The sequence below is a fragment of the Eumetopias jubatus genome, unplaced genomic scaffold (assembly GCF_037043125.1).
Source record: "Eumetopias jubatus isolate StellerSeaLion01/CBP00866 unplaced genomic scaffold, mEumJub1_p1.0 scaffold_1, whole genome shotgun sequence".
Lineage (NCBI taxonomy): Eukaryota > Metazoa > Chordata > Mammalia > Carnivora > Otariidae > Eumetopias > Eumetopias jubatus.
In genome coordinates, this window is record NW_028274807.1 from 168,882,614 (window position 1) to 168,909,728 (window position 27,115).

General features: G+C 39.6%; 1 protein-coding gene across 1 annotated transcript in view; it reads right to left on the reverse strand.

The window, feature by feature from the left end:
* Positions 1–20,657: 20,657 nt before the first annotated feature.
* The window catches only part of GRM7 (glutamate metabotropic receptor 7), an 854,903-nt gene continuing 848,445 nt past the window's right edge, over positions 20,658–27,115 (reverse strand). Inside the window, exons 9-10 of the mRNA XM_028101758.2 lie at positions 26,409–26,655; positions 20,658–20,728 (exon numbers count right to left, since the gene is read on the reverse strand). Coding sequence (XP_027957559.1) covers positions 20,658–20,728; positions 26,409–26,655 — 318 coding nt within the window. The remainder of the gene's footprint in view (positions 20,729–26,408; positions 26,656–27,115) is intronic.

Genomic DNA, 27,115 nt, shown 5'->3' on the forward strand with positions numbered 1-27,115 from the left:
AGACAGAGCCCATGGGGAATAGAAAAGATAAAGGGGAGTCAGAATTTCTTCGACAGAGACAGCAAATGTCAAATTAGTTCCTGGGAATGTTTTGGAGGCATCAAGCCTAAGTGATTTTGGAAATTTCTGGTGACCACAATGGCTCTACCATCTGCTGGTATCTTGTAAGTGGTATTTTCATCTTCCTTTAAAATAGATGGCTTCAATTTAAAAAAAAAAATAGATGGCATATCGGTGGTGATGCCAGCTTAACATGGTGCTAACTTAACATCGTGCTCTTAATCATTGTACCATTGTTTACACATTATGTCAAGTGTCACCTCCATGGAAACGGCTTGATTTTACTGAATGGCAAAGTATATGCAATAGTCATGCTGGAGAAGAGACTGGACTGCCTCTCCATTTCCTCGTGGTTTTCCTCAAATATATGAGGGGAAGATATGAGGGTCTGGCCCATTAACTGACCCAGCCAGAAATGACTCAACCAAGAAACTCAGAATTTGGAGAAAGATTAAAATGTTGAAATGGGGGCCAATGTCCCTTTTAGGCAATGTCAAAAAATGCAATTTCCCCTAAGTTGGACCAAAGGAGAGTAGGATTGTGAGGGCTGTAAGGAAGAACTGATAGAGAAGTTCTTAGAAGAAGCTTTCTAACAGATACAAAGCTAGTTCTGGGCAAGGTGGAATTCGACCTTGGTTCATTTAATTTGCTGCTTCTAAGAAAAATCGCATAGTTCTACAAGCCCATACTCCACTTCAATGCAAAATGACGTTAATTCCACCTCTACTGCTTGCAATATAAATCATGATTTTTTTTTTATGTCATTGGCATATTATGCTGTAAAGAATTTAACCTTGTCCAAGAAGAAGTCTAGCCTTGTGCTCTTGGCCCCTGGGATGTAATGTTTGTTTGCCTTGGTGCCTCGGGGGAGCCAGATAGTTAACAGTGTGATTTTGGGTGGGGGCTTTGGGTCATGCATGCCTGGTTGACCTGGAGACTGAGTTTAGTCGCATGCACAGTCAATCAGTCTTGCAGCTATAATGGAGCCCCAGTAAATTTCTGAACACTGAGGCTTGGGTGAGCTTCCTTGGTTGACCATACCCTGTGTGTATTCTCACATATGAATGCCAGAAAAGTAATGCATCTTGACTTCATGGGGAAAGGACAATGAAAGCTCCAAGTCTGGGTCTTTCTCCTGGACTCTGTCTTATGTACCTCTTCCCTTGGCTGACTTTAATCTGTACCCTTTCCCTTTGATAAACTTTCAGTATAACAGCTTTCAGTGAGTCTTTCCAGCAAAGTGTCAAATCCAAGGGTGGTTTTGGGAACCCTCTAAGTTTGCAGTTGGTATCATAACTAGGACAGTTTTGAGGACTGCTCCCTTTTGACTTTGTAGCTGACCTAAACTCATCATACATATAAACTTCTTTTGACTTCCTGCCTAAGGTTATGAATATAATATATATGGACACAAAGATCTCTTCCTACCTAAAGCTCTCAAAATTAATTGGCTTTGTGCATTGGAGAAATTGTCCTTTACTTCATAGTACAGGTAAATGATCAAGAATAAAATCAAGTGAATTTGAGTAAAACAGCTCTGTAAAAATGAACCAACCTACTTTGTTTTTCCACATCTGGGGACACAGAAGTCAGTGAGCTTGTAGGCAAGAACAGCGGTCCATGTCACTAGAATTTTCTTAAGGGTGGAGAACCAATTCATCACCAGATCTTGTTGCTTTTACCTCTGACATGTTTATCCCTTCCATTTCTCTCTGCCTCTACTTCCCCCTATGTAGTCAAAGCCAACATGATCACCTCAGATAATATCTCCAAACTGAATTCTGGATGTTTACATACAGTCATTCCTCTACACAGCTGCTGGAGTGATTTCTTCTAAAAATGTAAATCAGATCATGTTGTTCCTTATTTTGTCACCTCTTCAATGGCTTCCTGCTGCTTTTAGAACAAGGGTAAAATGTCTCATTTGTTCTAGTGTCTATGGGACTTGACACTTAACTTTCCAGGCTCTCTTGAACCTGGTTCTCTTGCCTCTGGTCACACTGGCCTTTGCTCAGCCTTTCCTGTTTTCCATGCATCTGTAACAGGGCTTTGTACATGCCTTTGCCTAGGTGGTTTGCCTACCACTTTTGTTTGTTAATGCCCATACACCCTTCAATCAAACCTTTCTTAAGAAAGCTACTCTAGGTCTCCATAGGTAAGTTTCATAGCTCCCTGTGATTCTTGTTCAGAGTGTTTTCACAGTTGCCGTTTTTCGTTTCTGTCAGCTTACTATTTTATAATCTGTGTCTCTAGTCGACGGAGTTCTTTGAGTTTGGGGGGGATCTGTGGTACTGCACTTTTCCCAAGAGCCCCTGATCATTTTGGTGTAGGTGTGCTCCAGACTGGACTCTGTTCAGAAAACAGATTAGTCCCTTTGGGACTAAATACTGGTTGGAATGAGTGACTGCAGAACAAATATCGCCACGCACGACCATCATTCCCATCCAGGAGGTGCTTGGAGATGTTTTTCCCTAGTGGATTTGTCCTGAGCCTCTCATCAGAAGAGTGCCTTTGATGTCCAAACTATAGCATGGGTATGATAGTTGGCCAACTTGTTGCCATCTTGGGCTCCAGGAATGCAGAATGTTTTAAGATACTGATCCCTTTAAACCTTGGGGCAGCTGTTTAAGGCTTTGGACAACCATGTCAGTCATGTCTAGCCACCAGGAGCATTGTCTGGGGGTCTAGGGCTCCCTTGAATGCTTCTTAAAGAGAGAAGGAACTGGTGACTTGCCTATTTCTGTAGGTGAAGGACACAATGAATGAGATCCAGCCCTTGCCATTCTTCCATGGTGCATGGGCAATGAGGTTCTCTTCCAGCTGGATATAAGGTTTAGTGTAGTGGGTGCTACTGCCATGATGGACAAAGAGTCCCATGAGCTTTAAGAAGACTTCACGCATGTTCTCAGAAAGCCAGGCAGTTGGGGAAAGCAGGGCAAGATGGCTGGGTGGGCCTCCTGGCAGGTCCACATCCAACTGGTGACCCCATATATTTGCATTCACATAAATAGTGGATACTTTTGTCCATTTGTGACTGAGGTACCCTTTTGGTGGCAACCTGTCTAGCTTCATGAAAACTGCTCTAACAGCACATGTGCATCAGCAAACTAAAACATCATCATTATGTAAAAGACTTGAGCGAAAAAGCCTGCACTGGATTCAAAATCCATTCACATTATCAGAAGACATTTTCATACTACTTTTTTCAATAAAGGAGGAGCTACTGGACTCTTAAAATATAAATCCAAATGCTACACATTTTTGAATTATTGTAAAAAAAATGCTGTTAAACTTTGTATCATCTACTGACACAAAGTTTTTCATTTATGTTCTCTATCAAGAATTTAAAGAGATCATCATCGAACAGTCTCGACCAGGGATTGTTTGTACCCATTGCATGCAGATAAGGGGATAGGAAATACCTGTTCATGGAAGTGAGTCCAAATTATTATGAAAAAAAATTTGAAAATACCTGGTTTTGAAGTTAGATAAAAATTCAGTCTCTTCTATAAAACTTTTAGTTATTTGGTAATATCCTTATAAATGACATGTGATTTTTGTCTCGCAAGTCTTACATAGATTGCCCCCAACCCCAAATCCTCTCCAGTTTACCAAGTATGCCTTACCAGTATTATCGTTTTTCACATGTGCCAAGACATGAAAAAACACTGTTCTAATGGATAGACGGAATACATAAACAGTCTATTAATAGTCTTGCTATTTAGTGTGCTGATCAATAGGACCCAGCAGGGATGATGAAGGGGCTAGATATTGGCTGTGAGGAACAAGGAGCATTTATTTTAGAGATAAGAGGATGTAAAACGACAGTTCAGTTTTCTTAACAACAGATTATTGATTGTCATTTCTGCAAATGAATTCTCTATAGGGTTTCAAGACAAAGAACTTGGTATAAATTAAGTAAGAAACTGCATGATCTTGGTCAACTATGAGACTTCTCTAAGCCTCAGTTTGTGCAGGGGTCAAATGCAGATTATAGGATCCATCCCAAGGACCATTGTCACACATAAATGAATCATCTTTAAAAATACTTAGAATATGTACCTAATAGGCATCTGAAGATGGAAAGAATTGGGCCATGTGGTAGTGAGTTCCTATCACTAGAGGTATTCGAGCATATTGCACATGATCACATTTTTTAAATGGCATAGTGACAGATCTTTAATTAAATGACTTTAAGTTCCCTTCCATCGCTCAGACTCCCAGACTGGAAGAAGCAGAACCAACTCTAGAATTAACGCTATAGCCCATGTTGTGGGCCATCCAACAGAGAAGTCTCGACATGAGATCTTTCAATGACCCCTCATAGGGATCGCTTGGGTAAGAACATTGACAAGGACCCTTATCCTTCTCAGGAAAGAACTTCCAGGAGCATGCATCAGACTCACTTAGAGGGCTTGTTAAAGCATACGTTGACAGACCCCCAATCTCAGAGTTTCTGATTCAGCACATCAGGGGTGGGGATGGGGGTGCCAGAATCTATATTTTTAATAAATTCTCAAGTGATGCTGATCCTGTTAGTTCTGGGACCAAAGTTGAGAATCTCTGCAGTAGATCAAGGGTTCTCAGCCCTGGCTGCCATTAGACTCACCTGGGGAGATATTTGGACCACAGCTGCCTAGACCCCATCCTGATATAACTCCACAGAGTGCTGAGTGGTGAGGCCAGGCACAGGTGTGGGTTAAAGGCACTCCAGGTACTCCAATGGGCAGTCAGTGCCAAGAAGCACAGAGTCAGAGTGTCTTTACTTCAGTCGGTGAGCACAGGGCCCCTTTCACTAGACTTCAGTGTTGGATTAGTAGGTGCACTGTCTTTGTTATTACTTTCTCTTTTGAAAAATTTTTTTTTTGAAATGTCATAGTGACATTTGAAAAACAAGTGTTTTGTACTCTGAGGCTGTACCAACCATAAGTCACACCCCTTCCTCCTAATTATTCAAGAGCCAACTCACTGTTAGCAATTAGATGAAAATCTGCAGTCTGTAATTAAGATCAGTATATATGACAGGGCAAACGGGGCCTGAATATTTTACTATTTATCATTTTACTACTTTAGGTGCTTTCAACCATTGTACTTGCAAGAATAACCTAAAATGACTCACAAGTGAGATGATAACTTGCCATATTTTTATGTTTTCTCCTCAGAGACTGAAACACCTTCACATAGCAATAGTCAATAGACTCCTGCCAGGTTTTCATGTTCACTAACGATACAGTGACTGTATGAGGTTAGCTTAAAATGCTTGCATCTCGTTGACTCACATATTCTATAGGGATTAGGTTTGAAAGTCGGCAAGCCTGGTAAAAGTTGGGCATGGTCAAAATTTTCCTGCCTAGTCCCTTGAATCCATGTTACCCAGAGTGTGGTCCAAAGGCCGTCAGCATGGTCATCATCCAGGAGCTTGTTAGAAACGTAGAGTCTAAGAAACTTTAGAGTCCACACCAGCATTTTAATGAGATCCTTGGATGATCACATGGACATTAAAATTTGAGAAGCACTGCCATAAATTATTCATTAATTGCTAAGGCCTGGGACTGCAGAAGCTGAAAAGTCCAGAATTACTTATTTGGATTCTCTCTGCATTTTCGCTGAGGTTTCACTTTTCGCTAGGAGGGGACGCCCGCCTCTAGACTGAACAAGAAAAGCAAGGAGAGCGATTTTTCTTTCCTTCTCTTCCTCCTCTCCTTCGACCTTTTTCTTCTATAGAATCCATGTAATGTTACTTGAAAATACATGTAGTGCAACTTTCATTGTATCTTATGCATTAGCTCAAAATTGGATTGTTCATCTAGCATGCACCAGGAACCATGCTAACTACTGAAGCTATTACAGCAAGGAGGGAAAAAACAGCTCCCATCTTAATAGGCCTTAGTGTCTGAAACTGTCCACTTAGAGATATGATTAGCAGGTCTCATTACATGAATAATGCATGAATGTGTTCTGTTCAACTCAGTGTTTGGTTTCTAAAAAATTTTAGTGAAGAACCTCTCCTGTTAGATCCTGTTAACTGACCATCCACTCTTGAGGCTGAGAGGGCATCTTCTGAGTGAGGCACCTACCACCAATTTAATTAGACTCCTCTTACAACTCATATAAAGGCCAGAAGGGATGGCTTGACATAAAGGCAGCCACACGTCTGAGCTTCCAGACCCAGGCCTCCAGTGGCCAAGGAGAATCAACGGCATTGAGAACAAAAGCATCTTCTGGGAAAGGCTGGGCAGCATGCTAGCAAAGGTCCCATCTGTCGGGCTGCCAGAGCCTCTCAGTATTGCAGTCCCGAGCACATCTTGGGCTGCTGTCAGCACCAACCCCACGCTCTCTCTCAGAGGTCTCCAAACAGTCTAAATAACTACATGCTCCTGTTCACTGGAGGAAAGGGGAAAATGCTTGTTTTCCCTGCCCTCTTGGGAATTTATCAATTGTACTTTCTGGCTGCTTGCCTTCTGTTGTGAACATCTTTCTTGGAGAAGAATGCTTTTTTCTCTTCTGAAGGGAAGGAAGGAGTCACCTATGAGATGAGAGCTGATCACCTAATCCTGTGATCTGAATTTCTTCTGACGTCTTAAAGCTACTTACATTCATGCCACATGTTTGCCGTCCTTAAAACGCCACAAGGCATTGCTCGGTGTTCTCTTTCCCCAACAATGGCTGGCAGATGTTTGGGGTTTGATGTCTTTACATGCCTTTCATCAGTACACAAGCTGTACCTCTTGTTGGCTGTTCTTCCCATACAGTGGTTGTTGTGTATTGATTTATTGTGTTTAATGAGAAATTGCAACTTGCCTCCGAATAAAAGGAACAAAGCACATATTACAGGATATTTATGTCTAAATCTATTTACTATTTATGAAGAATCTAAAAGCTTAGCAGTCTCCTTCAAATACAAACGGTAAACCTTGAAAAAACTACAGCTGTTTAAAATTTCAAATCATTAGTTGAACGCCGGATCTAGACTTGAACATTCTCTTTGAGTACCTCTTTTAAAACAAAGCTGTTGAAGACAATGCTGTTATGTCTTTTTCCCACTACAATGCAAGCTGAAGGCCTGATGTTATTCCCAGGAGAACTGCTGACTCGGAGAGGCTGGGGTTCCAGTTTCTAGCCTCCTAGCCCTCCCAGCTATCATTGAGCCCACAGTGAGATGGGCTGTGGGGGAAGCTTCCTTCCTTGAGTTGAGGGAGATTCACACAGTGGCGGTCATTCTCCCATGTGAACACAAGAAGAGTCTCTAGGAGGTTCCAAGATAGGTCTGATCTCGCAAAAGTCCTAAATGATTGTCTTAAATTCTGGATGCAGAGGAATACTAATTACTGAATGTTGGCCACAAATCAGACCACAACCTGGGACCTTAGCTTGTGTCATCTTACCCAACCTCAAAAGAGCCTCCTTAATAAGGGTACTCAAATCCCCCTGTTGCCAGACACAGCAGCTGGGGCGGGAAGATGCTTTTGTCAAAGTAACACTATGTCTAGTTCTGAAGTCCTTGACTCTGACCCTAATGCTGGCTTTTTCTGTCAGAAATGCATTGTTTGCTTCCTCTGGGATTAGATAACTTCTCACAGGCAATCAAGTTATTCCTCTTAAGAGAAATCCATCTTCAAAACTATGAAGTTTGTTAGAAGCTTGGAGCTGCACTAGATTCAAGACGGCCATGGCAATCTTGTAAAGAAAGCTCAGAATATATTCCTTTCTAATCCTTCCCAGTGACATAATGCACTGAGAGTCAAAACAGGGAATAGAAAAGAAAGCTGATGTTTGAAGAATAGACGAAATTGTGCAATTAGGCCAGTGTTTATTCACCGCCTGAGGCACAATTCTGAATTAGATCATTGGAAAACCATCTTTTGTTTTATACCATGTTTATTGTAGAATGCTTGGGAAGTGGGTAGATTTTTTTTTTCCTACTAATTAAAAAGCTGCTCTGAACACATACCCATTGGTTTGAAATTTTGGTCATATAGAGGCTTGCAGGGAGAATACTTCCATTTTTTCCCACTGTTGCCAAGTGTCCAGAAAATCTTGCTGTAAAATGGCCTCTCTGAAGTTGACATAACTATGTTCATGCTTAACACAATAGCATGGAATCTAACATTGGAGCTTTTCTTTTTTCTTCTTCTTTTTCTTTTTTTTTTTTTTTTTTTTGACATTGGAGCTTCTTAAGACTGGGTGGTCAGTTTTTTTGCAGATCCAGAAGTTTTCTTACCTGAAATAAAACTGAGTTTTGAGCTTTCAGGTCAGGGATTGGCTGCATTCCAGGGACCACCTGGTGAAATGGTTGCCTCAACTTTTGGATTGTTCTTATAGATTATCCTTTGGTATCTTTAACTTCAAGATTTTTGAACATCCAGTTCATAAAGTCAGAGAAAACCTTCTGTTTCTAAGCTGAGAACTCAGCGTGTATATTGTATTTCACAGAACCCACTGCTGGAACGCTTCTCCAAGTTATCTCTTCTCCTCCTCAGTTTAAAAACCCCACATGGCACCTTTCTCTCTAAGGGTACATTCCCACAGCCTTCAGAATAGAATTTGAGGATAGTCACAGTTCTAATATATTTTTCTGCCTTGCTTCATTTGCACACATCGTATGTTTGTCCAGTGGTTTCCAACTGGGCGAATTTGCCCTCAGAGAATATTTGGCAATGTCTAGAGACATTTCTGATGGATGTGCACAACTGTAGGATGGAACTACTGGCATCTAGTGGGTAGAGGTCAGGGATGCTGCTAACCATTCTACACTGCACAGCACAGCCCCCTGCAACAAAGATTTATTCTGCTCCAAATGTCACTAGTGCCATGGTTGAGAAGCCTTGTGGTCTAGCTATGCAGGAGAATGGCTCTTCCTCAATGTACCTATCACTGGAAGGCACTACATTGGTCAGAAGCAGGACCTCTGAGCCCAGATGACTGAGCATCCATGCAAGTTCCTCTGTCAGCTGTGTGCCTTTGGGGAAGTTACTTAAAATCTCTGCGCCTCACTTTCCTCATCTGTAATATGGGCTTAATGATGCATATACAATAAGGATACTATGATTCAATGAGTTAATACACGGTAAGTACTTGAAATAGTGGCTTGTGCATGGGAGGTACTCAATACCTGCTAGCCAGCACCGTCGCTAATATTGTTGCCATCATTTCACGTACTTGGACTTTGCTTGGGATGATCTGTCTGTGTGGAACACCCTCTCCCATGTTGGTTCACTGTTTAAGCCACAGTTAGAATGTCCCCTTGCCATCCATGAGAGCAAATGGCTTTTAGTCCTCAGCACATAACTTCTAGTAATGTATCCATGAATCACATCTGACGAGGAGTTGTTCTTCCTTCTCCTTTGGGTTGTGACCTCCAGGAAGAGCTGCAGTTAGTTCCAGCTCAGTGTTACGTGTCCAGTCCCACACAATAGTAAATACTCCATAAATCAGGTCGGCTGGTTTGGGGTCAGGCTTTGTTGACAAGAAGACTAGTAGACAAACAGTAAAGTCATCTTTCTTCTCAGACTTTAGTAATTTTTGCAAGCTTATAAAAAAGAAGCCTGGATTTAAATGGGGCATATGCAGTGTCTTTATAACCCACTCAGCAGAAGCTAAACGAAGTGCAAGACAGAATCCTCTTCCCTCCCATCAGACACAATACACTCCTCTCCAGCCATGCCAGCCTCCTGGCCTCGGGGAGATATACAACTTACATTGTTATCTGATATTAATAATTCATTACTTCCTCTATGGCCATCTATCTTTATTTCCCATTCTAGCTTGAGCTGTTTACCTTTCCATAGATAAGGTGACCAGTGGCTACTCATCACTGATGATCACCTACAGGTAGAAGGAAAGAGAGGTTTTTGTTGGTGTCCTTTTGTTTTCCAGACTTTGCTGTAAATCTGAATATTCTATAATGAGGGGTTTTTGGCCCCCTTGCCCCCCAGCTTAAAAATGAACTTTTTAGTCTAAAGATATTTCAGCTCATTAAAGAGACACGGTGTGTGTAAAATGGGGTCAGAATGGCTTCTAAATCTACCCTGTCACTAATAGCAAGGATGATGTTCTTCACCCCCAACGAGCTGTAGGTTATACCTCTATAGATGAGGATAACGCCACCTACCTCAGTGTGATGCCTTGGGGGTGAAACGAGATGCTGTACGTGCAAGCACATGGCAAAATAAAACTAAAAATGTTATATAAGAGATAGTTGATTATCACAGTTAATTGATGATAATGATGAAATTTTAAAAAATTCTGTGGATTTTTCCTTTTATCTTTTTTGGCATTTCTAGAACATTGACTGTTCTGCAGACAATATTTAGCATCGATATAATCACTTGTGATTTTTTTTCCATTAGACAATATAGAGCTTGTCTGGAAAGTTCAGAAACAGAAAGAGGCAGTTTTTATTTTTCCTCTCCCTTATGCAGCCATCTTACATCCTGAATTCTAGAATGAGCATCCGAGAAGCTAGGACAGGTCTCTCTTCAGCTGTAGTATACTAAATCAGTTGACAGAGCTGCTCTGGGGTTCAGTATGTTACACGGGCACTAGCTTTCTGTGCTAGTTTTGCAGTAAAAGTTCTCTAGAATATAAATTGATAGCAGAGACTCCTTTAGACGATGCATAACATCACTGACTGTTCCTCATTCACATTAAACTTCTTACGTTTTGGAAATGATAGACATCTTTTGTTTTTTGCTTGTATTTTTTCCTTACTCTCAAACATTTACAAAGCACCTGCCAGACACTGTTTCCAAGGACTAACCAATGCATAGGGCAAATCAAGTATCAATGCATGGGACAAATCAATCCTAGGCCATGTCAATTTGACTCTGATGGGAAAGACCAATCATTTTCCAGCCAACACCAGAATTGCAAAGTTGGGTAATCACAAGTGAAAAGTGTCTGGAAGTATGCTTTTTGGGATTGGGTGAAGGCCTGTGCTTACATCCTTGAATATTTAAGTTGACTTTTTCACTGTGGAGCAACACTGGTGTGACAAATGAGTATGTACATTACTTCCATTTGGGTGGTGATTAAGAAAATCATCCTCTCCACTAACTACAGGGTTCTACTATAAAACACGTGATGACTTGCACCTTACCTGATTTTTAAGAATTATGTGCAGCTAGAGAACCAATAAATACAGAACAGTATAAAAGAATGGAGAACCTTCCCACCCGAGAGAAAACCATTTATGGAAATTTTGTTGTTGTTCTTCACAGTATTTATTGTATATTCCATGGTGTAAACCACTCTTTACTAGATGCTACACAAGAAATGGATTCCAGTGCCTTCAGAGAGGGTCTTGAGACTATTTTCACAATCAATGGAAAGTGCTAAGAACAAATGGTAACACTTCTATAAAGGACATTCTTCTCCTCCTTTTTACTTTCTCTAGGCTATGGCCCAGAGCACTATCCAGCAGAACTTTTAGTGATGATGGCAGTGTTTTGTATCTTTGCCATCCAATATGGTAGTCATTAGCTAGGTGTGCCCACTGAGCTGTTGGAAGGTGGCTATAAGAACAAAATAATTTTATTTAATTCTAATTAGTATAAATAGCTCCGCGTGGCTAGTGGCTACCATATGAACCAATTGGCTACTGCTTAGTTGGTGATATTCATAAAAAAGAGTAACAAGTATTTATGGAGCATTAATACCAAGCATGGTGTTAAGCATATTATGTACACTAATCCTAATCACAACCTGATGAGGTAGTTACTAATATTATGCCCTTTTTGTAGATGAGAAATCAATACACAGAGAGGAAGCAAGGCACCCACATTGCAATCTAGAGCAGGGCAAAGTTGGGTTTAGCATCCAGAAGTAAGTGTTCGGCCCCCTCAGTTTTAACCTGTGCCCCAGGCTGCCTCTCTATAAGATCCCACTGAATTCATTAACAGCAGTGGTAATTGAAACAACGGTTATCCTGACCTTTTTTGTTACCTGGTTGGGTAGAAAAGCATCAATGAACATTTTAAAATATTTCACCTCTTTGAAAACTTCTGGCTAATTAAATTCAGAGGTGGCCTACTAAGTAGCTTAGAATTGTTGCATAAAGATGTATCACCCCCCTGCGCCTATAGAAGGCCATGACCTGTGGCCCTGTGCAGGAAACAAGAAACACTAACCCAGCTTCTTATCTGGGGTTGTCATAGACACTCAGCCTTAAACAAAGATGGTGCTATGTTTTCCGGCTCCAGTAATAGAGCTCAGCAATTAGCTTCATCTTTATTTAGTTTGCAACACCAGCCTGGAAGACTCTCTTGAGAGGAGACCCTGAAATAGCTTCTCACAGTGCTAGCACACAGCTAGAAATGATTTCCTGGGAACATGGTCGATGCCATGTGTGTGATAAACCTGAATATTTAAGAAAAAAAATCATTTTAATATCCTGAAAAACACTCTGATGTATAAACGATCACCATCACATCAAAACTATATCATATGTGTTGATCATCAGGCAGGGTTTAAAGAAAAAAAAAAAGTTTCCAAACCTGGATGTGTATCAGAACGCTTGGGAACTTTGTGACATTTTGATGAGCACCAGGGTAGGAAACAAAAGATATAAATTAGACTGAAGTATAAACTGGAATGCATTTCAAAAGATTTCTTCTTGGCAGATTTTCTGCCATAAATAGAATTTAAAAATTGATCCTTGGTATTTCCTTAAATATCTGAGTACTAACAGTAATATTTTAATGCAACTTTGCCACCGTAGTGACTGTGTTGAATGTATTTATGGAAAGGAACTATGTGCTGTGTTATGAAATTAAATGGAAGCAAAGTGTGTTTAAATGTGGCTTACCAGGTCTCTTGATAGCACAGTGAGCTTTTGGCTTTAAGACACTGTTGCTCCGGAAATGATCAGTACTAAACAGGTGAAAGACAAGACGAGATGTATTGATATTTCAATCTGAAAATCGTGCAAATCTTTCCAGACAAAAATCAGATACAGATGGATTACTTGACACTCTCAAACTTTATTATGTGTGGTACAGAAATAGAAAGGGTACAGGAAATCACATGGAAAAGGATCAGATTGGAATCTCCAAATTCTTTCCTAGAGGAAACACAAATAGAAAAATTCAGTTAATGTTAGGTGACCTAATAACAACACTGATGGCTAACATTTGAATAACTATTGTGCCAAACTCTGTTCTTTTTTTTTTTTTTCTTTCCTTTTTTTAAGGAGGGGCTTGGTCTCACAACCCTGAGATCAAGACCTGAGCTGAGACCAAGAGCCGGACGCTTCACCGACTGAGCTATGCAGGTGTTCCCAAATTCTGTTGTAAGTGCTTTACTTTTATGTAGTGTTCACAAGTATGAAAACTATGAGGTTATATTTTACAGACGAGGAAACTGAGGCACAGAGAGATAACCTTTTCTAAAAGGTCAGCATTTTGTCCACTTGGCAGAAATGGCAGGGTCTCACATGCTGATCCTTTTACTTTGTAGGGGAGTCAAGTAGGAGCTCCCACTGATGCTACTATACCTACCACTTTACCCAGGATGGACTGAGAGCCCAATACCCAGGGAGGGACTGGCTTTGAAAGGGTCCCATCAAAGTAGATCACCGTAGGGATCTCTTTCCCCATTTGCTGGTATTGACGTCTTTCCTAAACCCTAGAAAGGGTTCTAATGGGCTTAAGGTCTGAAGACTCCTTTAGTGTCATTTCTCCTGATTTTGGGAATATTGAGAGGAGAGGGACATTGCTGGTATGTGAGGAGGACCACCTAGGGCTAAGCTTGTCCTGGAAATTGGATTCATTACATTCCTTGGTGGGCTGGGTAGCAAAGCTTGCTCAGGATACTTAGAAAAATGCAAAAACAATACTTGCCTTGGACAACTGCCTGACTGTATGCCCGTGCAGATGGCCACTTGTGGTTGCACTTTTCACCTGAATAGAAACAACAGCTAAAGTCTCAGTCTGGACTTTGGCAAACCACCGCAAATTAAAATGCAAATAAAATTTGTAAACATGACCAAAATGAGAAAAAGAGAAATTAAGTTCCTATAACAAAAATCTAAATTTTTCATGCTAACCCTGGGAGGCCAGCTTAATCAAATTTTCAGCTAACACAGATGATTGATAATGACTCTGGTGGCCAGTTTCTTTATAGAGCTTCACTCTGTCAGAAGCAGAGAGAGAAGGAAGAGGTGATGGAACTATGGTGGGAATTAGCTTTCTACATGTTTGTGCCAGGGAAGTGCCATTTTTTAATGCGAGCAAATCCTTTTCTGAGCTTACTTTCATTTGCTGAGGTTCTCATGCCACCGAATGCGGAGGTAGGGTCTTGCTTGCAGCCATCAATATCTGATGACTTGGGATTTTAACTCTGAACAGGCTGCACTCAGCCCGGGGTGACCAGTAGGCCTTGAGTGTGTTATTCAGTGGATTTCAATGAGTTCTCAAGAGTTAAACATTTTCAACTCAGGAAGACCATGTTCTTGGAGGTAACCGCCACAGTCTTTAATTTTTCAGACCACCAAAAGAATCGAAGAATAGGTGAAAGAATACCAAATTGTCTTATCATTTGCAGTACCATCCAGGAAGAAAAAACGAAAGAGGGTCCATCTAATTTCAAAATGTCTCTGAACTCCGATTATGTTTTCTGCCTTGAAGCCCTCGAGGGCTTCTAGAATCAACCGATGAGAGCAATAAAGGTTGATGAGATAGATTACGTAGACTGAAATGTTGTGTTCCATCCTATTTCATTTCAGAAAAGTTTATTAAACAGGACTCTGGCCAGAAGCCCGTGTTCGGACATGCCCTGGGCCACTGGGTACTCGTGTGTCACTAGGAAGTTGCTGCACTGCTCTGAGCCTCAGTTTCTCCATATGTTAAGTGGGGACAATAAGTCCTGTGTCAATGGATGGTTGAGCACTTTGTAAGTCTGTAGCAAGAGGGATAATATGGTCCAGTTATTATACTCATCATAAGTGATATTATTATTAAATTGCTATAAAGCACCATGTGAGGCCCTTTGAAGACAGAGATAAATCAGCCCAGCCCTTCAAGGAAGTTCTATATTTGATATAAGCTTGATAAATACTAAACTTCAAAGTATCAGCAAAGATCTCTGAGGGGTTTTGTTAATTGATTTTGTTGTAGTATCCTGGCCTTGAAAGGAAACAAAACGTGTTCTCACGAGCAAAGATTAAGGGACTCTGTTCCACTCAGTCATTATTCTGTCACTCAAGACATACCCCAGAATGATTATTTGTACTTAAAATGCTCTCCAGTTTGCCAGCCAGTGTGGAGTTACCTGTCGAAGTTAATCATATGGAGTGGTTCATGTATCAGCCGGTATGAGCCTATCTGTCCCACAGCAGCCTTGCTGAGTAACTGATAGTCTTCTGTATCAATTTCACCAAGCTGAAAGACTATTACTGACCCATCAAAAGACCAAAGTAACCCATCTTGGAAACTGAGCTTGTTGTACCTAGAGAAAAGGTTGCCTGACTTCACTGGCAATCTAGATGCCATTCCTTCCAACTTTGATAGTTTATGGAAACAAAAAATGTAACCACAAAAAGGAAGAAAAAGCAAAGCCAATTAAAAGAAAACAGAAAGATGAGCAGAGACTAACAATGCTACCTCATATATGCACAGCCTTTGTAAAGGAAGGCTTTTATTTACAGGATTCCATGCCATCTTCATGGTATCCTCTGGAGAAAAGCATGCTCCCATCTTCTACCAGGGGAAACTGAAGATCACATAGGATAGGACTTATCCAGGATCCCAGAAGACCATGAGGTGATAAAGCTTATGCTACCTCAAATATCGCAGCAGAAACTTAGTGCAATTTTCCTTATTCTTGGCCAGAGAAAATAAACAGCACACTCAAGGTCAAAACTAATACTTGGACCAACACTTACGGAAGTGGGGTTGCTGATTCATACAGTGTTCTTCTACGTGTTTGGGTCAGCTCAGCAAGAAGAGGCTGTGGACACATTTCCTCAATCCTCTCGGTGCAAGCTGGGGTCCTTGGAGGTTACTCTGAAAAAAGGCAGAGATATAAGGGCATTCAAAACTAATCTTAAACTTGAAAAGAAAAAAATAATGAGAATATTCATGTGGATCATAAAGAGAAATAATGATTACCTTTGATTCCTAGAGAAAGTTAATTTAAAATGCATCCAAGTTCCATTGTACAGCCAAAAAAAAAAAAAAAACAACAAAACAAACAAAAAAAAACCAAAAACTCTGCGAAGCTGAGACATGTCTTTAGGAGGCAGAAATAAGAGTCACCATCACTTGCGTTCTGAGAGGATGCTCATTCACAGTAATTGGGAAGAAGAAAGATTGTAGAGATTAACTGACTTTGGTTTAGGATACACACTGTTTTCTGTTTAAATGCAAATGATACTAAGGGCCTAAAAGACAAAATTTGTCCTAGATGCCAGTTTCTAAAAAAAAAAAAAAAAAAAAAAGTAATAATCAGAAAACTACCAAATTGATTGTTTTTGTTTTCACATTAGAAGCTCTAACCATTTAAATCAAGTGTGCACAGGATCCATTACCAGTGGTAATTTTGAAGTTCACATGCCCTTTGAAAGACAAATAGAATAGATATCTGTAGGCCATAAAAGGAAAGAAATAGGCATAAAACTTCGTTGGTTTTATACACAGGGTTAGCTCATCAAGAGAGACCTTGGTTAATTACCTATGTGCAGATGCAGCATTGACCGTCAGTTTTGAGAGTTTTATGTAAGAACCACAACATAGTTTTAAAACCTGTGACACCACAGTCAAAACATTGTCTTTTCAAGGCAATCTGTAATTTTTAGAGGTTTTATCTGGAAGAATACGACTCCACTTGCTCAGTCTGCAGATGCAGTATTTTGTGATTAATAAATACTTATTATTTAAGGTATACATACTGTGTTCTAGGTAAGGTTAGGAGGCTTTGGTATAGTGAGGTATTATAAATACTCCAATTATTCCATGCACATTTTCTGAGAACCTAGTATTTGTCACACCCTGTGCTAAAGGCACAAAGATAAAGCTGGCTTGGTCACTCTACACACAGGCCGCTTTCCTGCGTGTCGTTCCCTGCAACTATGTGCATCCAAAAACAGTACTTGAGCCTCACAGAGCTACTTTCTAATCCCAGCATATTCCATATTCTTTATACTTCTGGCTCTTTGTACATACTTGTTTTCCGCCTTGTGTGTCTTCCCTTTATGCTTGCCTGGAGTACTCCATCTTTTAAGACTAGCTCAAACAAAACCTGCTGGGTGATGCTGTCCACCTGTATCTTGCTAGCACTTGGTACAGACCTCTCCTAAGACCTACTCCTGTCACTTTGAATTCAAATTGCTTTCCTTTGAGTCTTCCTTAAGATCTGGGCTTCCTGTGGGTATTGTTCACTTCTGTCCCCAAATCCCAGTCAGTTCAGGGCTGGACTAGAGGAGTGGTGCTTGACAAACCTGTCTTTGATGGACCCAACTGAAGAATACTCTTAGAGTTCATCAATCCTGGCCAGATGCCGTGGTGCCGTGATAAAATGCAAAACTTAATTGTCATAGCTTTGGGGCATGATGCATACGTTTCTTTTATGCTAACAAAGAGTACAAATTCCAGCCGTGTGAACTTTCATCCCGTTTAAGTGGAACTGAAGTTGTAGAACCAAGTTGGCAAATACTGGTTTTTTTTGAGGATGCTGAGATATATCAAACCCCAATGAGAGAAATAATGGTGTTTCATAGAGCTCTTAGGTAGAAAGAAATAGGCCAACAAGATTTATAGCTGCATTTATTTCTAAGGTGATTCTATATCAAAGGTCAGGTAACATATATTCTGTGCTATGCTATACTTACAGAGTGTTTCAAGATGGATTTTAAATTGACGGAGTCTCCAGTTAGCACAGAGATATCACATTGAATGTTAAGGAAGAGGGAGAGTCTCAATATGATACCAAAACATGGCTTACACAGTTCTGCAAAGCTTTAAAATGTAAGATAACCCCATTATAGTAATTATAAGAGACGAGATTATTTTTTTTTTACAATACCATTTAATAAATTAGTGAAATGTCAATAATATAACCAGTGTGCTTGCTAGGAAGAACATACCTTGTAAAAACCAGACTCAGGGCTATTATTTGTGAGGCTGAATTGAACTGTTCAAGTTTTAAAATGAGAACACCATCCTGCGGTGTGAAAATTTACCTCCTAACAAAACAACCTGTTTCCTGACCTGGTAATGACGCCAGATTGATTGTGTTTTTGTTGCTTAATTGCATTTTAAAACAAATGTCGTAAGATTGATAACCCTCTGCAGAGTTTTAAAATCTGCAAACATCCAGGCGAGAGATGGCAGGCAGTGCTGATTCAGCTGATGTCTGGCCTGTGGTGTCTGTGAGACAGGGCTGTTCTGCAGAGGAAGGAGATGCAGTGCGTTTTCAAACCAGGTTAGGTGCTGTTCTGTCTGAATTTGAACTTGCTTCCTTTAACCCCTTACAAGTAGGTGCTTGATCTGCCCTGTAGATTTCACCTTTATTGGGGTGTGCTGGCTGAAGGTGAAGTCTTATCAGCCCCGGAGTACAGAAGTGTACTCGAACCTACAAATTTTCCATTACTGTTTGGTCTGCCTAAACACAGCATAGAAATGGATTTGAACACACAAACTTACACGCCTTCTTTCCCTGTTCTACTGAGCTGTCCTGTCTTATTGTAACCTGAACAAGGTAAATCACTACCCTCTTTGAGTAAATGTAACTTGGACCGACTTTCCAATTATTTTTTAAGTAGCAGTATAAGATCATTATCATTAATTTGTAAAGCCACCTTCACATTGGCAGAAAAGGAGAGCACCCAGTCAAAATCTTTGAAACAAGAAAATCCTAGCCAAAAGTTATTTTGAAACAGCACATCCTAAAAGTATTTTTTTAATTGAAAAATTGACTTAGAACATTTTCATCTTGCATCCTTTAACCCAAAAGGCATCAACTTAGAATGGAACTAAAGAGAATTTTTAATGGATTGAGATTAAATCTATCATTTTTACCCAGGGAAAATCCCTTCTCTTTTATTCTCAGAGAGTCTCATGTTAAAGGATGATTCAAGTGATGAGCTGCAGTGTTTTGACAAGCCCTTGGAGTACAAAAACTTGAAATCTCACTGGAATACTGTTATATATTCACTGGGAGAAAAGAATGCCCTATTTAAAAACTAGGACAGATCATGTTGATATGGAAAAAGGAAATAAGTGTGTGAACAATATATCCCAAATTAAAGACTGAGTTGCAGGCACCTATCTAAAATCAACAGGAAATGTAATTACTCTGAAAGGACTTTTGTCCTGTCTTAAAAAAAAAAACAAAACAGCAATATTCTGATAAAAGTTCCATGCTAGCAACATAAAAGAGAGGAAGACTAGCCCATGTTAGGAAGCAGGATTCCCCCTCCTATGACAGGACCTCTCCACTCTCTCTTGGAATCCCTCTACAGATAGGTTTCTCTATTTTGTAAGTATAGTAGCAGGTTTAAGGGAAATCAAAAGGCAACCTTTTATTCACAGCCACCACATGATTTTAATAACTCTACACCATGTTTAACACTGTTTTCCCAAAGTTGGGAATACTTTGACTTTCAGCTGGATAGGGATGCTTGTCAATACAAAGGTTCTTTTTCCACTGTTTTATACTGTTGTGTAGGCTAAAGGAGGGAGGTAGTGATAATAATAATGAATAACAATAACAAAAATTCATACATAGCATACATCTTTTAGTGAGAGCCCCAAATAATAAACATCAGTGAACAATCAATGATTAGTCTTATGTCTGCTCATGCCCATGCCCAATTCACACATCACACCATTTACCATTTCTCCTAAGCTATTTGTTTGAATACCTTTGGTATTTATTGGTAATTCCTGGGTTTGACTAATATTGGAACTCATTACAGATTCTTGAGGTCTTTCATTGAAGCTTTCCTTGCTCAGTGACATGACTGAAGTTGGTTCCGTGTTTCTCTAAGGCAGAACCATGAGCCACAGTTCATCTTCAACACACTATCAAGCCCATCCAGCAAAGCCTTTTCTAGTTCTTTGCTGCAAAGAAGGAACCAAGACTTTTTTGGGTTTGAGATAGTAAGGCCATTCATTGTTTTTTTTTTGAATGAATACATTTCTGGGAATGTATTTACTAAAAATAAACCAGAACAAACATTTTTGCTAGGTTTGTAAAATATCTCCCTTTCTTCCCTATGAGTTTCCACACTGCCTTCTAAAACCTGAGCAAGACAACATACATTTAAAAATAATCTCTCACCATCGGTAATTTAAAGTAGCCCAAGTACCAGAGTGACCAGCACCAATTCCACCACTGTTGGCTACTTGCTCAGAAAAGACAAATGTACACACACCCACATGCATGTTCTCCAGAAAAGAAACCAAGCATGTGACCCATAGCAGCTGTCTGCCCTATGCTTAGCAAACAAATCATCTTTGAAAACACGTTTCATCATATAAACAGATTTACAGGTAATCATGCACAGTTTTCATGGAAACACTTCTTTTCTCAGTAGAGACAAGAACATACAAATAAGTAAAAAATAGATTGTTTCTTACCTTTAAGAAAGCAGGCAAAAGCTATACTGTTGGTGGGATAGTGTACCAAGTAACAGACTTTTGTACACTCTTTCTTACTGGTGGTATACAGTCTACAGGAAAAGTAAATATATAGGTATATAAAATAAATGTGCACACAATATTCCTTTTATTCTTTTTTTTCCCCTTTTGAAGAAGAGGCTGCGATAGAGACCATAGACATTATGCTCACTCTTTCAGTGCGGTCAATAGCCTTTGGTAGACCAGTTCACCACAATTCAGGTACCTCTGAACATGGGAGTGCTGGTGCCTCTTGATTTAAGGCAGTCGGGTTTTAGTTGCTTGAGCTGTAGCAGTTGAGGGAACCAGCTCCCAGATAAGTTATCTATCTGGTCAGAGCTTTCTTTTCTTCCTTTTGACATCCCTTTTTTTTTTTTTCCCTCAGCCTAGTCCAGCCATGCTGACCAGCCTGCATGGTTAGTCCAGCAGGATGAAACAAATAGCATAATGTTGAGAATGTTAGAGATCCAAACAAATGAAGAAGCAAAACAAAACAAAAACCGTAACAAATTAACACAGCACAGGAGCGTTTTCCAGAATTTTCTAGGCATCACTACTTATGTAGGGCTTGGTGTCCACATCCATTTTCCAGCAGTATATATATATATATTTTAAATCAAATGCCTCCTTATACTGACAGTCAACTATTTTATGTAATAATTACCTTCTTTGAGAACACAAATTTTCATGTATATGTTTTCCTTATAGTAGGTGCAAAAATGGTAGTGAAAAAAATAAAAACAGCATCAGAATACAAACTTGTATTTAAAATATCTTATTTTAGATTTTCTATTTTAGGTACAAATTGTCGTTCTTCTAAAATATGCTTCATCATACAGTGTACTCATTAGTGTATGCCTAGCCACTTTGTCAGAGTCAGTTAATCATATATTCCCACATCCAAGAAGGGGGAGTCCCAAGCTGTCCACCTGCCTGATATTTCTAGTTGCTACTGACCTTCCAGAGTCTAAACTATCTGCAACCCATGCAGGTACTTGAGGACTTTCTCTGCACTACCTGGGGACACTGGCTTAGAAAATGGATGGTAGTTTAGGACAAAGGTAGGTTAGGGCTGCTTATCACTATGCACTGCAATCCTTTACAAGGAGAGCATCTGACCAGAGGATAATTCACGAAGCATCTTCTGTTTCTGATCAGTCCAGGTGAGAAAGGCAGCAGTTTTTATCGACCCATCTCAATAAAGCCATGCTGCCTCAGTTAATAGTATTCATCCAACCGGAAAAGGTTGGTTAGTTGCCTAGCAGCCATCGATAAGCCATGTCCCAAGCACAACAGGTCCTCTTGTTTATTTGGCGTCTACATGTTTGCCACGAACAAACATCTGCTACGTCAGCAATAGAAAGTATGGAGAAACATGCTGAATTCAGGCTGCAGATGTGAGAACCAGAGCTTGAGGTGCCCTTCTTTTTAGAAAGGAATGTTGAGAAGGCATCATCGTGGCCAGATCTAAAGCTATCCAAAGTAGGTCAGGCTCTTCTGATCCTCTAGCTATAGAAATCTTGTTTGTATACATAATAATTCAACAAGTAGCCAAACTAAACCCTTAGACCTCCTCCTGTTTTTCAATCCCAAGGCAGAAGCCAACTAGCACTCGCCCAACTCTGAATATCTAATGCCAGTAGTGTACAGATACATTAAAATTTTAAGATTTTGTTTTTGTGCAATCCGCATGGAAGTTTTTCTTTTAAGTAATGGAATTTCGACTGAAGAAGCAACCTAAGAGGAAAACTGAGCTTCTTTGGGAAAACTCAGGCAGTGTTGGGGCAGTTTTAATTTCTGCCCATAGTAAGCCAACAAGCAAATTCGTTTTTATGTAGACATGTAGTTGCAGTAGATGAGTAGAAGCGTGCATGCACCAGATGGCAAGCTGCAATGGTGGAGCAGAGCTGTTAAAAATGAAAACACTCAAGATTGAAAGGCACTGAAACTAAGTGTTAACAGCAACAATGAATAAGGGGACATTGCTGTTTCATTATTTACTTTGTAGCTCATACTATAAACCCGACTTCCTCTCAGATACCCTCTCTCAGAGAATAGTGTACAGAATTTCCCCTTTGGAAAGACATGTTCCTTTTTCAAGTACATGATGTGTGCTTTTGTTTCTTTTTCACCAAACAGCTTAGTTTCAGCAAATAATTCCTTTGTCTCTGCTACCAAAGTTCAGGAATTTGAGAATATTTGAGATATATTTGTTATTAAGTAGAATATAGTAATATTTCCTCACATGAGGTGGTCTTATTGTTTATTTTCATGAACTGAATTTTTCATTACTGCTCTTTGCCTACATATATACATTTTTGCATTGCTCAGGACTGGTTTTCTGAATAAAATTACTATCTATGATACCACTATTTCCAGATTAGTGGCTCCTTTGGACCATTTGAAATAACTAATTGATTGTATTTTTGTCTCATCTCAAATGTTTCATCCCTTTAAGTTGACTTTATCCCAGGTCAACATCACTGCTAAAACTTTGGGAGACATTTCCAGTATGTGTCCTAGATAAAATCCTTGCCTATTAAGACATTAATTTCTAGAGATGAGCTTTCTGATATAGTATCTCACACAGATGGCTATTTAAATTAAATTATTTAAAATAAACAGTATTTTTACTCAGTTAAGTAGCCATATTTCAAGTCCTGATTGGCCACATGTGACTAGAACATTTCTACCACTATAAGGTTCTTTTGGGCAGATTTTGTGTGGATAAACTCTTGATTCTTTTGGGGGGGACCTTTGGGAGCTGGGTCATCAGAAACACCAATGTTTGGAGGTACATGAATCTCCTCCTATGGTTAGGCAAATACCTATTCAAATTACTTATGGTATTTTAGGGAGTGTCTACACAAAACCAAAAGAACTAGAACAATTTTTAAATTGTTTTGGACTGCTTATAAGACAAGGACTATTTGATTTCATTTTTTTCCCCTGAAATGTTTATTTTTGCTCTGTGTAGACACCAAAACATCATTAACAAAACCCAACAAAACTTTTTCATGGGAAGGCACCAAATGAATTCCAAATGGAATAATTGTCATGATTGGCATAGATAATAAGTTACATAAATTTTTGAGTAACTACGATGAGGCCTCTACCTGGGCAGCCTTCTTTGAGCTCAAGTTACTCCTGTCTTTGTAGACAACACAACAACAACAATACTTTTCCCAGCACATTTAACTAAAGAGTCTGCAACACACATCATTACATGCTTTATATGCAACCTGAATCATCAGCTGAGGAAGCCAAAAGAGTAATTTCTGTTTTGGAATTATGACATAACACTTACATTCTTAGGAACAGAGCAGCAAAGAGAAGTAGGCATGGATTTGGGAGTCAGACCTGGGTTTCAGTCCAACCTCCACTGCTAACTAGATGTATGACTTTGGTAATGGCACTTAATCTCACTAAGCCTGGGTTTCTTCGGTAAAAAGAACAATTCTCCTACAGAGGTACCATGAGGGGTAAGAGATCTTGCACACAAAGCATTTTGGATAATGCCTATTTCAAAGGGTAGCTGATGCAAGAATTCCTAGTAGTATTAGTGTTACTATTAGTACTAGTGTGTGTCAGTATTAGTGTTAGTATTAGCATTTTACAACCATTATTGTATCCAAAACAGCTTCAGCAAGAATAGAACCTAATCATTAAATGTTAATAATAGTAGAAATGTTATTTGAAAGCTAATTATTTTTAAGTAGCTAAGTACTGAATTGTCCAAATTCAAAACTTTAACATGGTCATTTTTTTTTCAATACATAGACTTTTGACTGTATCTTCTTATTGATTTTTGGGCATATCTAGTTAAATTGTGTGTGTGTGTGTGTGTGTGTGTGTTCAGATATAAATATAAAACACTTAATGGAATGTCTCTGGGATAAAAGTTTTATAAAATGCAAGTCTGGCAAGGGGTCCTAGAATAAAACACTACAGAAGTATAAATGTGCAGGTATATTTATCAACACAAGTATGCATAAAAATAGATGCTTATGCATATATATTCATGGAAATATTTCTTTTTGGTCATCAGTTGCATCTACTGCCATACAGTCTTTAACTGTACCATCACATCCACATAACCAATCACATTAAAATGTACTTTTCTGCCTTCTAAGGAATAAAAGGACAACAATATATTATTTTCTAGATGCATATTATGACACACTTATGACATAAATATTAGTAGCTCTATTTTAAATATGAAGATGCTGAGCTTTAGGATAGCTCAGTGATTCTCAAACCACACATCTGGGAAGTGGAGTGGTTGAGATTTGAACCCAGGTCTGTCTCAACCCGGAGCCTCTTCCAACATCACATCAAATACCACAGGATTCACTACCCACTTTCCCTCCTCTCAAATGACCATTTGCTCTGAAGACACAAGAACAGAGGCTATATCTGTTTTTCCTTTCTCTTGGTGTGGTCTTCGTCCTTCCTCTTGCTTTGTCCCAGAATCCGTTCTATTAAAAGGTCCAAGTGAACCCCACGATATTGTTAACAAGTCTTTGTAACCCTGTCTACATATTCTCAACAAGTTTCACAATATTCACTCAGCCAACTGCTTAGAAATGGAGAGGAGCCAAGATCATGAATCTTTGCACAGTATTCGTCAGGAACAAACTCTCTTGCCTCCTGGTCTTCAAAGATCTCTCTCTTACTTGCAGAGTATAAAGGATTACCTCAGTCTTTAGAATAGGGACTCCTTTCTGCGTGGCAAGAAGCCTTTGTCTATGACAAAATCAGTTCATAACTGAAAAAATGTCTTGAAGGATTTAATGAACAACCTGAATCCCCCTCTACTTTTTAAAACAGGAAGTATTATGAACGCTCGAATCGGCCACATTCTCTTTGGAACTGGTCAACTCATTCCTAGAAAACAAATCCTGGAAGTAGTATTTTTAATCTAAAATGCACTCTTACCACCATATCATTAGTAAAATTGGCAAGGGGGAATTCTCTGTGTTTAGCCTCTAGTTAAACAGTCTTGTTTGCTTACAAATCGGTACGTGTATGTCCATCGTTTTGGAGTCATTTGCAGGTGTTACTAGAGGCTACCCAGGGGTTGCAGATATGCAATGTAGCATGTCAGACCTTAATCCCCTCCCTAATATTTTGTCTTTCACGGAATGAAACTGTGCTGCAGTGGCATGGTAGATGTTTTTCCCATGTGGGGATGTTAAAACCATGGTAGTACTCGGCCTGTATACTTAGAGGTGTTTTCTTGTTTCTAGAAAGCTGCTTAGTAAAGAATCATAAACTTCTCTACATTCATGTTCCAGTGAAAAGAAGTTTTGCTTTCTAAGTTATTAAATATTCCAGTTTTATTCCCACTGCTACAGTTCAGTCAGGTGTTAAAGCTTCCCTACTGGGAAGTTGTTCCCCTAACATGAGGAGAGCAAGAAAGGTGGGTCACAACCCGACAGGTATGTCTCTGTTGTTAGGAGGGTTTGGTACCAATGAACAAGAAGGAAGGGGGAGATTTCACACTTCAGAAGCAGAACCTCTAAAAGCTTTTTTCCCCACAGGGAGCAAAAGTGAAATGGGGGCAAGAATAAGACAAACTCTTAAGAGCAAAGGTTAGCATTCACCCAGGAACCCACTCCGTTAAGACAAGAATGGCTACCATATTTCTCCAAAGAAAGGCAAACTCATACCACAGTTCCTAGAGCTTCCTGATGAAGGAGGGGAAGTTGAAAGGAAAGGAAAGTTACTTACTGTTTGGGTCTACGTTTTCACAGAGTTCTGTCTTTGCCTCACCGTTGGGTCTGTCACTGGGTTTGTGTGACAGCCGCGATGACATGGTGGCTGCCGTGACTACCGCCTTGAAGCTTCGCTTCCGCTTCTGGACATTGAGTTCAGGGTGGAAAATGATGATGTACACTTTCGGCATGTAAAGCATCCCCAGAGCCACTGATGCACTTAGGTTCATGGAGATTGTAAGTGTGGTAGTTTGTATGTAGAGCTAGGAGACACAACACACAAGACACTATTACAAATAAAATGACTGCAAAGGAAGTCTGAATACTTAACACATGACATCAAGAATGACTTTGGCTAGGAGAGAAAACAGCCATCTCCAGGGCCTTCTCATTAAAAAAAAAAAGAAAAGAAAAAGAAAAAAAGAAAAAAGGAAGTCAGTATAACTTGGCACATTTATTGGAGAGTTTTTGCCTATATTAATTGATCGAAAGCCTTTGGGTGAATCCGTGCGCATGGTTGCCCTGGAGAAGTCTCCTACACAGAAGTTCATAGTAGTAATCAGAGTTGAAGTACTTTCAGTCAGAATGGCAGATGAATATGAAGATGTGAAAATCACAGAAATTTGTAATCTTGAGTAAGGGTGGTTATTTTTTATCTTCCATATATACACAAAAGGATTAATACTACACGATTTCTCGCTACACAAAGACTCTGGGACCTTT